This window comes from Drosophila eugracilis, unplaced genomic scaffold, assembly GCF_018153835.1.
Source record: "Drosophila eugracilis isolate 14026-0451.02 unplaced genomic scaffold, ASM1815383v1 contig_764, whole genome shotgun sequence".
NCBI classification, from domain to species: Eukaryota; Metazoa; Arthropoda; class Insecta; order Diptera; family Drosophilidae; genus Drosophila; species Drosophila eugracilis.
This window is the reverse complement of record NW_024573661.1, coordinates 634,806-646,891: the sequence shown is the minus strand read 5'-3', so window position 1 is coordinate 646,891 and position 12,086 is coordinate 634,806. Positions and strand designations below refer to the sequence as shown.

At 36.0% G+C, this 12,086-nt stretch overlaps 1 protein-coding gene across 1 annotated transcript; it reads left to right on the top strand.

The window, feature by feature from the left end:
- The first annotated feature begins 582 nt into the window (after positions 1-582).
- Positions 583-11,716, top strand: LOC108107142 (ubiquitin-conjugating enzyme E2Q-like protein CG4502). Its single transcript, XM_017214546.2, has 5 exons — positions 583-892; positions 9,563-10,134; positions 10,263-10,386; positions 10,576-10,925; positions 10,983-11,716. The coding sequence occupies exons 2-5, from the start codon at positions 9,764-9,766 to the stop codon at positions 11,065-11,067; spliced, it is 930 nt and encodes a 309-aa protein (XP_017070035.2). The 5' UTR covers positions 583-892; positions 9,563-9,763; the 3' UTR covers positions 11,068-11,716.
- Positions 11,717-12,086: the final 370 nt, after the last annotated feature.

Below are 12,086 nucleotides of genomic sequence, written 5' to 3'. Positions count from 1 at the left end.
TATAAATTAGAAAATAACGTTATAATTTAAATCACCATCAATACCGGGGTCGAAACGATGAATAAAATCCCCAGTAATGGATCTTTGGACGACAATGTTAAAAAATTCCTATAAACAGTAACATTTTTGGAAAATAATAAGTACAGGGAAATTTATAACTTTATTACCTATGTAAGGTAGAAGGTATTTACCAAAACAGATACAAATTTTTAACAGGAAAATACATGGATAAAGGTAATTTTTAAACAATTTTTTTAACTTAAAAATGATTATTTGGTAAATCCAAAAAAATAAAAGTATAACGTAAAACTCTGATATTGTATAAACCCTTTGCACAGAAACCCTGCCACTTTTGACGCTAAGACGTATATTATTTATTATTTCATTTTTTTATTTAATATTTTAATATTGTTTTAAACTTAAATAATCACTTATAAATTTTTCAAATATTTTTCATTTAACTGATTAGGTTTGTGTATTAGCTAAGCAGACTATAGCAGCCCTGCTGTAAGTCAACAGAATCGTGTTAAGCTCTTTCGATATTTAACAGATGCATCGATGGTGCTATCGCTGTATTACACCAGCTGCTTTCACCTCTATCAGAATCCGCTCTCGCGGGCGAAAAAAAGTGCAGTGCAGCGAAAAGTTGGTGCTCCAGTGTTCAGGAAATAATCCAAGTTGAATTGAAACTGCTAATGTTTATTACTTTTCGCTTAGCGCGCAATAAAAAAAATAATTCGCGGGAAGATTTCGATTGATTTACCCGTCTTTATTGTTTGGTTTGTCTGTGCCGAGTTCTAAAGGAAAAGAAAATCGAGAATAAAACGAAACTCTGATAAGCACGAATCGTGGAAAGAAAACAACCCAAACAGCGAATTGCATTTTGCATTTGGTAAGTGTGGTCATGTATGTGTGTGAGTGCTGCGTCTTTTGTTATCTCCTCTTCTCCTTTTTCACTTCTTATCCCTATTTGTTTTCGGCGTCTCACAACAATTTGCCAATTAAAAGCTCTTGACCTCCCACTCTTACAAATAGAACTTTGTGTGTTACACGAGCTACCCTTCTCTGTCTCACCCCTTCGATTGTCAATTGAAGCATGGCAGTAACAAACAAGCCTGTCAAATAAACGGTTGTTTGTCCACATGTTTGTGCTTGTCCTATTCATTGCACTTTGGCTTTTGGCATTGCCTGGTATTGGTATCTTTTACCAAGTGCGAAAAGGGGGGATGCTGCCTTTGTCTCGCTCTTTCAATGCCAGCTTTTCATTGAACTTGATACTGAACATTTTCAAGTACTCTTTTGGTCGACTATTCTTTTTTTTGCAGTGCAAGCCACATTTCCAAGGCTGCAGTCATGGTCAAGTTTCTAAATTTAAAGATGGCTTTTAATAAATACTAAAGAAATTATATTTACTAAACTATGGTACTGCAATTTTTAATATGCATAAAAAACACATTTAAAATTGATTCATTATAAGGGTCTCTGTGTTTTCCTTTAAAATGTGATTGACTGGCTTTATAAAGCCTTCAACATTTAAATTTTCACAACATTCCCTTAAATCTTTAACAAGCCGTAAAAGAGAATAAAAAAATGAGAAATCCCAGCTGAAAATTTGGTTCAAAAAGGAAGAAAAAAGGGCCCCAAAAAATACAAAGAAAACTTTTGGGATTTTGTTGGCTATTCAATTTCTTGTTTGTACTTGTTGTTTCTTTTACGAATTTGCCGTTATTGCCTTTGACAACTAAGGAGAAGATGAAAAGAAATGCCAAAAAAAGGAGAGCCAAGAGAGATGAGGAAATAAATCTAAGCAAATGAATGGAAGCTCAACAACGGAAAATGCTCAAATTGTATTTACTGCTGACATTTTCACGCCCACCAATACACATGGAGTTATGTACATACATCTACATACATATATATAAATATATATATATGTATGTATATGTGTGTATGTGTGTGTGTTTATATAGAGGCTAAGAAGTCGGAAAGGCTTCTCCACATTATTTGGTATTCATGAATGAAATCAGAGCCCCATTTTGGCATGAGAGGAAGGGAGAAAGGATAAGCTTCCACGATAGATAATATTCCTTGCCTCCTCCATTTTATCTCTATACTCTGTTTCTTTATCTTCCCCCTTTCCTTATCGCCCCTTTCTGCTTAAGCACAGTTAGAATGGCGCCACGGCGCTTTGCATCCTCTTCCTTCTACAGTGGAGCATAGAAACTGAAGATTCAGGCAAACGAATTTTTTCGTAACAATTTTTAGTTATCAGAAAATTAATTTGGGTATATAAATTAATAATAATTTTATAAACTAATAATAATTTTCCGAAAAATATAAATTTTGCAATTATAAATTTTATAAAATATGAAAAATCCTGTTGATTTGTTGGTACCAAAAAATATATTTTAATATTAAAAATAAATAAAAAATCTCAAATTTGGTTTTAAAAAAATTGATATGTTTCGATTGAAGTATAAGTTTCAATTAATATAAATACTCAAAGGCCATCTTTAAAGAGTGCCCACTGTAAATGCTATCCTGGCACGACCTCCCGACATGTTGTGCATTTAAATCGCACTTGATCGACGAAGCTTAGCGTGGGTGTGTGGCGGAGTGTGCACTTTGGCACACCAACTTTTTATGGACCCGCCGAGTAGGCATTTTATTTTTACGGCTGACTTAATTTATAGATTTAACCCGGCACACGCATAAATTGATTATGCATACCCATGGAAATAGGAGTAAGGTGTGGGAAGGAGAAGCTAAGGATCCCAAGGGTAACCCTATAAATAGATCGAAAGAGCCAAGGGTCACCGGCAATTAGATGAACTTTCCTGCTATCGCATGAGTTTATGCATTTTACATGAGTGGGAGTGCTTCTGGTAGGTGATAAACAATTTCACCGAGCATAAACAATATGGCAGGTAGCACTTACTTCGTGGGTCCCAGTCCGTCCGTTGATATTTCATTTTGCCCCCAGGTCAGCGATTGACGTCAGCAGGAGGTGTTCTCTTTGGGCTGTAAACGGAAATATCATGTCATAGCAGTCTCAAGATTAAAATTCCAAAAGATCTGTTTATAAACAGTAATGTGTTTTTGATTTATTTTTTAATTATATTGTTTTTCAAATGAGTTTGTAAGGATTTTTGATTGAAATTTAAAGAACAGATATTAATATGCTTTATTCTGCATAATAATTAAATTTAAATTATATTTTCTCTGAGAAAAAAAAAACAAATAAGAATATCAGAATTACTATTATTATATAATAAACATTTATATTAAAAGGGCACTCGTTTTTAAATTTTTTTTAAAGTTGTTAAGATCATATATTTTTATTACAAAGACAAAAATTCTCAAAATGGATTCAATATAGGACATCTAATAATAACATTTTCAAGTATTTTGCTTTATGTAGTAAAGAAAACGCCAACATATGGATTATTTTTATCGAAACTAGTGATAGTATATAACAAGCCTACTTGTTGAATGGCTAATGGGTAATTACCAAAAATTCAATAACCCAGTAGACGCACTTGAAATTAAGCACTTAAAGCTTATCTCGTGTGCAATAACCGCTATCCAAAGTGCTTAACTTTGACACCCGACAAAAGCCAAATTGACAGGTCGCTTCACACACCAGTTATCGTCATAGACGCAGGTGCACTGAAAGAAATTTCTTTTATCAATTCGATAAATTGCAAAAAGCTCTTATGCTTACATAGAAGAAGTCCAGCTTATTTAATTACAATTAGTTCTAATAATATTTTTAATAATTTAAGTATTCGAACAAAAACTTAATAAAATAAGTCATAATGAACAATCTTAACTATTTGTTAGATTTGTAAAGTATTAAAAAAAATAAGCAGCCTGAAGACGGCGATTTCTTGAGGATGAGAAGCTGTTATTTTCTTAGTCTTTACTATTTATAAAGAAGTGAAATTTGTTAAAAGAAAAGTTATTACTTAAAATTTCAAATTAAAATTTCTCAATTTAATTTTTTTTTGTGCACTTCCTTGGACATTCGCCCGCTAACGTCATCAAATGGCGCGTATATGTGAGCCATGTCCCTGGCCATGTCAGAGTCTACTTTTAACCCGTGAGATCTGGCCATTGTTGTGGCTTCTGATGTTTTTGCTGTATTTGTTTTTGTTATTGCTCTCCTGTCGAAAGCAATTTCATAAATGGCTTCCGTTTGAATGAAACACGCGCCAACAGCGAGCCGGGGAAAAAATACTGCGAAGTAGGGAAAACGCAGAGCTTAAGGTCTGGCCAGGCTTTTCATCTCGTGGCCATTTCACACTCCTTACCGAGTGGGTTGTCTAGGAGCCCTCTGTTTATATCATTCTCCCTTTAACGTATGTAACGTATAATCCGAACTCGAGTAAGGTCTTAAATTCTCCATATTTTTGTTGCCTTTTTTTGCTTTGTATGAGCCATGTGTTGTGGCGCCACATCATGATGATGAACAGACTAACAGAGACATTTACAAGGTCAGCTGACGGAGATGAAGCTTTACTTCTATATTCCATATATGTTCATATACATTATTTTTTCAAGACCATAACGGGGTCAAAACATCAGCATCAGTCACTGCCCGTTAGTCAGTTAACGGGAATTATTGGCCCTGCAAGGAGTCAACGAACCTTGTCGAGTGACAAAGCATTTCGATTTGGTTAGCATTAACAACCAGGAAATAAAGGAGACCGATTGTGACCGATGCTGATGGTGATGCCTGGCCTTGATTAATGCTGAATGCACATTTAAAAGCTTCCTATGCCGAGGGAGAATGGGGAGAGCGAGAAGGGGAAAAGCAATCCGTGCTTAATTCAATTTGCATGTGCACGAGAGTCCGAGCGAGGAATTGTTTATAAATAAATTAACAAAGCCGTAACAAGCGGTGACCCTCGGACTTCCATCTAGAACAATGCCAACCCCATCGGTGCAGCAGCTGAGTAAGAGGTGCAAAAGTGGGAGGCAAAAGGATGACTGTTAGTGATGGGCATTTAGCTATAAACAAAACTGATTTATCCCAATTACCACGAAATTGAACTAAAAAATAACTTAAATTCATTTCATTGGTTTTTCAATATTTGTATTGTATGTTGTATTTGTCAATACGTATTCTGGGATTTATTTATTTATTTTCTACAACATTGTCTTATTATTTTGGGCTAAAGAGAACTGAACATAATATTCTGTAGAGGCTTTTAAAATGTATTTTTCCAATATTGCTTGTGCCGACTATATAATATTTCCCAAATTTTATATGCAATTAACTGTTAATAACTTGAGAATTATTTAGCTAGCTAGATTCATATAGCTATTTCATTAGCTAGCTGTCATCACTGTTGATGGGATAAGTGCAAGTGCAAAAGCTGAATGTTGTGGAAGGAGAAGGATGAAGAGAAGAGGGAGAGGAAGCTGGATGCCATGGCAACCAGTCTCAATGGTCAAGAAACGGGGGGATTAATTCTCTGTGGGTGTGTGCCTTAGTAGGTGTTCACTAATGGCTGAGAACAAAGAACTGTTGCAGGGGCCATTAGTCAGCATCTCTCTCTCGCCTCGTCTCTACCCTCTACGTCCCGCACTTCCTTTCCCCTCTGCAAATATTTCCGCATTGTTCAGCCGCTGCGCCAAACAGTTGATTAACGACCTCTCTCTTAAGTTTTATGCACTTAGCGAAATCGATCAAATGGTGTTAAATTTGATTTTTAAAGTGTAACATCAACTGATATTAAAAGGTTAATTAAAGTGGATATTTAGGTATGGCAGTTCTCGTTTTTCTTTCTTATTTGTTAATTAAATATTGAATTAATTTGTATTATATTTTATAAGCAGACTAAAACTTATGCAAACCTTTCTCGAATGTAAAAACAAGTCATGAAAATTCAAGTAACGTAAATATGTTGGTAAAATAAATAGAAGAAAAGTTTATATACCCTTATATTATTTACTTACAAAATATATTTTAAGCCGCATTTAAATATTTTCCTGTTTTACTTTTTGCCTTCTTTTAAAAGTGTCCGGGAAAAATGTCGTCAGAAAGAAACAAAATCAATAAATAAGCGCGAAAGGAGAGCAACGGCCAAAAGCATCCTCAGAATGTTTTAAAAGTGACACAGTTTTCATTTCTCTTCTTAATTTCAGCATTTTTGCATTTGCATTTTCCCAGCTCGTGTTATTGTTTTCCCCTTTTACTTTCGTGTTTTGCATACAGAAATTTTGCATGCGACAGGCGAGAAAATTTGCATGCCATGAAACAACAATAAACACGAGCCGAGTTGTGTTTTATACACCTACCAAATATGTATTTAGCTTTTTATATATTTATTTGGTATTCTGAAAAATCAGCTTGTATAGTTTGTTTGATTAACTTTTTGGCTTCTGTGCAGTTTCCCACGCTCTTTCAGCTAAAGCTGAGCTGTAATAACTGGAAAAGGAAAATAGAATTTCCATTTAAAACTATAATTGAAATGACTTGAAGATTTAAAACCTTAAATAGGGAATTTAAGTTATTTTACAGAAAATTAAGAACTTTCAACTTAAATAGAAGGGAAACCCCTGCCTTCTCCTTTGGGTAACTCAATTAAAAACCCATCAGTCGAACTAGAAAGAGTGTCCACTTGATTTAACGACATTTCCCTGCTATCTATTTTGGGATCTGCAAATAGCATTGATTGAGATAGCCAGTCAGCTAGTCGGTCCGAAAGCTATTATTAAATATCCGCGTGGGGCAGGTCAGTTATAGAGTGGGTTAAAATGGGGTAAAAAAGAAGGAAAAGCGGTTTTATAGAGGGGGTTATTGCCTTTGCCTTTGCCTTTTCCGTATCGATTTTCATGGCGCCAGATAAGATATATTTTTGTGTGACTACTGTAATTTCAACGAGGGCAGTCAATTTGTCGCCCAATCTGTGTATATAATATTAGGGTGTTTCACTAAGTGTAAATTGGAATTTCAATTTAATTTTTTATAAGATAGTAATAGTTGAGAGGACATTAGTTGCATTTAATTGTTTATTTATTTAAAAAATTTTATAATTTATTTTTATACTTTTAGATAATTTTAATCTTAGTATTGTTCATATTTATGCTTTAATATTATTCAATATTTATATTCTACAGTAATCTATCTTTATTATATGCCAAACTTAGTTCTTTAATCTGCATCTACAGACTAGTTGATTTACCCTAATTTTATGGGTATTAAAAAAGTGTGTCTGTTCCTAAGGATAAAAAAATATGTCAAACATTGTTGACATTTATTTGGTTAAATAAACGGCGAAAGAACTGCAGAAATGTGTGCCGTGGGCAACTAGATAACATTCTCTTTTGGGCCATCAACGTGACTTCAACGCTCCTTTTTCCCCTTCCCCTAAAAATATTTGAAACTTGTTTGGATTGGTCTTTTTTTTTTTTTGGAAGATTCCTGTGGCGCCTTTGTTTCGGCCTCGGTCAGTTTTTATTTTTCCTCTTAGTGTCCCTGGCTGAAAGGAAAAGTGCAAAAAGTTTTCTCTAAAAATACTTTTAGTTGGGCACACAAGAGTTGCTGGAAGGAAATGCTTTATAATTTGGTGGAAAAGGGGAAAGGAAAAGGGAAAACATGGAATCTTTAGTTTGAGCCTTGATGAACTCTTAATGAGGCTTTGGGTCAGTTTCAGGGACTGAATTAAGTCAGGGTCATTATTCAATCAATCATTCATACTTTGTAAGCTCACTGGAGTTATGAAACAAGTTATTAAGCCTAGACAAAAGTGTAATAAATTTGTTGGTAAAGAAAGTTCTTTCCTCTGACTGGCATATGAATAAAAAATGAGCACCGAAAGAAGGCAGCACTTTGAGAAGAAAATTACGAGGAAATATAAAGCTTTTACTTTGAAAAGTTAACAAAAAGGAAGTATCTATTCAAACCAAAGTTTAAAACATTGTTTTTCTGTTTTTGAAATACCAAAAAACATAATTTGTAGCATCATTTTTGGTAATACTTTATTAGTTAATGGTAATTGTAATGATTAAATTGGTCATTTTTCCAAATTAATGTAAGCAGTAAAGGAAATAAATAGCCATTGACCTATATTATTCAATACAAGTTAATGGATATTGATTTTTTATACAAATCAGTATTTCTCATAAAATTCTCGGGAACTAAAATAAAAATAATCAAATTTCTTTTCCTATACTTACAGTTTCTTAACTCAATAAAAATGATAGAAAAATTCGATAAATAAATACCCATAAAGTTATACATTGCATCTAAACAACCTGAATGCATTAATTTCAAACATTTGGCAACTTTCAGCGTATGTTCTTTTGTAGGTGTTTTATCTGATCTCCTGGCTCTCAGCTTAGCTCACTCTTATCTGAGCCATTATTATAATAACAGTTGTCCCTTGGCCGACCGCCCACATCCAATAAAAACGTAACACCCCCACAACTGTTGTCCTTGGCCACCGAGTTCAGGTCTTGGCTTCTGTCCAGAAGGCTGGGAGTGACCCCTAAAATCCCCTTTGAGGACACGAGCACTGGGTTCAAAGCTAATTATGCGAAAGGCAAACAATTTGGCGAGACCATGGTCAACACCTCGAGAGGGTGGTAAAAGTGGAGCAGTCGATGTTTCCTTGGTGAGAGTTCGGAGAAAAAGCAATGTGTCGAGGAAGCTCCTCTCGAGAGGATGAGAGAAACTTGGAGTTCTTTAAGGCATTTAAAAGCATTTTATACTCAAGAGTCATATCGAAAAAGAAAGTAAAGAATTTCATTTCGGCATAAATATCTCGTTTTCTTATTAACTGATGATGTCACAAATAAGATTTCTATCCCAGCTCATAACCATATTTTCCCCGAGTGTATCTTGATCTGACCTTCCCTTAAGCCAGTCCTCCTCCAAGCTCTAAGAAATCCTCTAGCTGCGACGAAATAAGTTTTTATGTCGTTCCCCTTTAGAGGAGCCGTCTTTATGGGTCGTTTTGCTTACGCTGGGTCGAGTGTTTAACATATTTCGCTGGCGGTCTTGTTATTCACTTGGAAAAGTCCTCAGAGGATGTGTGTTTGTGCTTATGACTGCTAGACATGGTAAAGTATCTCCGGTTATTGTTGTGTGGTGTTGCTTTTGAAAAGCGGGCGCTAGTTCAAGGTCGCATAATTGTGTTGTTGCTGTAGAGGGGTAGAGGGGTGGAGTAGGTTATACTAAAATATGAAAATTGCTCGGAGAGAATCAAATTCCAAGTAATGGCATCCTTAGCATGCACAAGTATGTTAATTTTTAAGCCCCCGAACCCCGAAAAACGTTAATGTAGGCATTTTCTTTTGTTTTAATACACATGCCATGTACAAGAGGGCAAAATATTAAAAACTTTGATGTTTAATAATTACAGTTGGGCGTTTAATTTCGCTTAACTTTCGTTTTTTACAGCCAAACGTTGGGTTTTCATTTACATATGGACTTTAATCTTGCATTGGAAAAAGTTTTCTATACAAAATAACTTTAAAAAATCTTCACTAAAAAGGCTTATATATGTATACCATTTCTAACCAAGAACATTCTTCTTTCATACATTTGCAGCACCATTACACACGCCCACACATTGCACCAGGAACAATTTAAAGAAGAAGACTGAACCACCACGCCCACACACTCTACTCGTTAACTAGTAAATCAAAAGCCACCGCTCAAATAACTCAGAAATACCAAACAAAAAAAAACAAACAAAAAAACGTAATCCATTTGCCAGAGACCAAGAGACCAAAGCCAATCCACGCCAAGATGTCGTCGCGTTCCAAGGAGAGAGTTGTCACTGCATTCCGCAAAATCTTCCACAAGTCTAGCAATAATAACAACAACAACAACAATAGCAACAATAACCATAATAATAATATAAATAATAACAAAAATGACAAGGTCGATGGCGCCACTGGCAGCAGTCCGAATAAAAACAACAACAACAATAATAATAACAATCATGAGGCAGGAGCATCTGCCGCCTCTTCAGCAGCCGGAGGAGCAATGGGCGGAGCAGTGGGCGGTGGATCATCGGGATCATCTGCCAGTGCTGCAGCCAAGAACGCCGTGGTTCGAATGGCAGCCGAGCAGGCTGTGTGGGACTCTCCAGGCAAGCGGCGACGACAAGATCACAAGTGAGTATTTATATTTAAAATGAGCTAAAAAAAAATCAAATTTTTTTCGGCAAACTCCGTAAAAATCATACACCACCTTCAATCTGTGTGGGAGAGCTAAGCTAATCCTCAAACTTTCCAACTTGCAGGGTGGCGCCGACTAAGGGACGCCCGCTGATGGCGGCGCCGGATCAGTCGCTTCGATCGCGCCGCCTCATGAAGGAGTACCGCGAAATGGAGCGACTGCAGTGCAAGAACGATTCTGTTTTCACGGTGAGTGTTGGCTTATAAGTTGACTTCTTTGAAATGGAACTTCTAATTGAATACCTCTGATTATCTGGATTAAAAGTTGAACTCTTGAAGTTGTTCAACAAATAACTACATTACCGGTTTACACTAATGATAGTTAAATGAATCGAATGATTCAACTGATTACTAATAGCTTTCTAATCTTTATTACAGGTGGAACTCGTCAACGACAGCCTTTTCGAATGGCACGTACGCCTGCACGTGATTGATCCTGATTCGCCACTGGCCGATGATATGGTCGAGATGGGTGTGTCGGCCATCCTGTTGCATCTAAGTTTCCCCGACAACTTTCCCTTTGCTCCGCCGTTCATGCGCGTGGTGGAACCGCGCATCGAGAAGGGCTACGTGATGGAGGGCGGCGCCATCTGCATGGAACTGCTAACGCCACGCGGCTGGGCCAGTGCCTATACGGTGGAGGCGGTCATCATGCAGTTTGCCGCCAGCGTGGTCAAGGGTCAGGGCAGGATAACGCGCAAGCCAAAGAGTACAAAGGAGTTTAGTCGGTAAGAAGATTGATTTTGTATGTAACTTAAGAAAGAACTAATCATATTCTCCTGCAGTCGCCAGGCTGAGGAGTCGTTCCGTTCGCTGGTGAAGACGCACGAGAAATACGGATGGGTGACGCCCGCCCTGTCTGATGGTTAAAAGGTGCACAAGGAACCCAGCTCAGATGCTCTGCGTTTGCCAACCCAACCAACCAATGCAATTTAATATTCAGCCACCCAGCAAAAGTCTCGCTCATAGTAATCCATCAAACCACCTAACCATCTATCTCTCGATGCGTTTCATCTACTTAGTGAAGTAACGAACGATTTCAATTGCAAACCATCCAAAAACGCAACAGGAAGGAAGTTTTGGAACGAGAAGAAAATCGAAGGGAGGATACAAAGAAAAAACCCGCGCGTCAAGCAACAAATTAGCTTAAAGTGTAACTCTAGATCGTAGTCAGTCATCAGTAAAACGGAAATTTCGCCGAATACAAACTGGATAATTAAGTATTATTAGTTGAACAGAGATGAACTAAAAAAAAAAAAAAAAAAAGAACGATGAAAAGCCATTTTCGAATACCGTTTTCACTCGCCTAGCACCTAAGTTTAATTTACGAAAGGTTTACAGAATCAATTGGTCTGATATCTTTGATTCGACTGTGTTATTATAATTTGTTGTGATTTTTGTTAAAGTTTAACAAACCATGAAGAAACCAAATTACAAAATCAGCTTGTAAACATGTGTGTTCCTCATAATTTGCTATTTCTCCTTAGGTTCCGCATAATAAATAAATTTAACATGTGTCTATGATCGCATTTTAAATGAAGGTATTCTAAGATTAGTATTTTAGGTTTTTGTATTTAAATTTTCTTTTGTTTATAAATCAATTTCTTTCGTGACTCATATATTTTTATTTTATTGCTTATCAGAAATCCCAAGCTAGTTTTTTTTAAGACGTTAGCATCACCAAAAAAAACGAAACAGTTTCGTCAATTTCTGAAAAAGCCCCCAGGGACACCAATTCTAAGAAAGTTTAAGAAAAAATAAATTAATAATTTTTATTTTGATGGGGTTATAATTCATGATAAGAAACGCACTTCGGAGCTCTGATTATGAAGAAACTTATGTTTTGTTTTAAATTTCTTGTTTTTAAAATTGTATCTAAAAGTGTATGT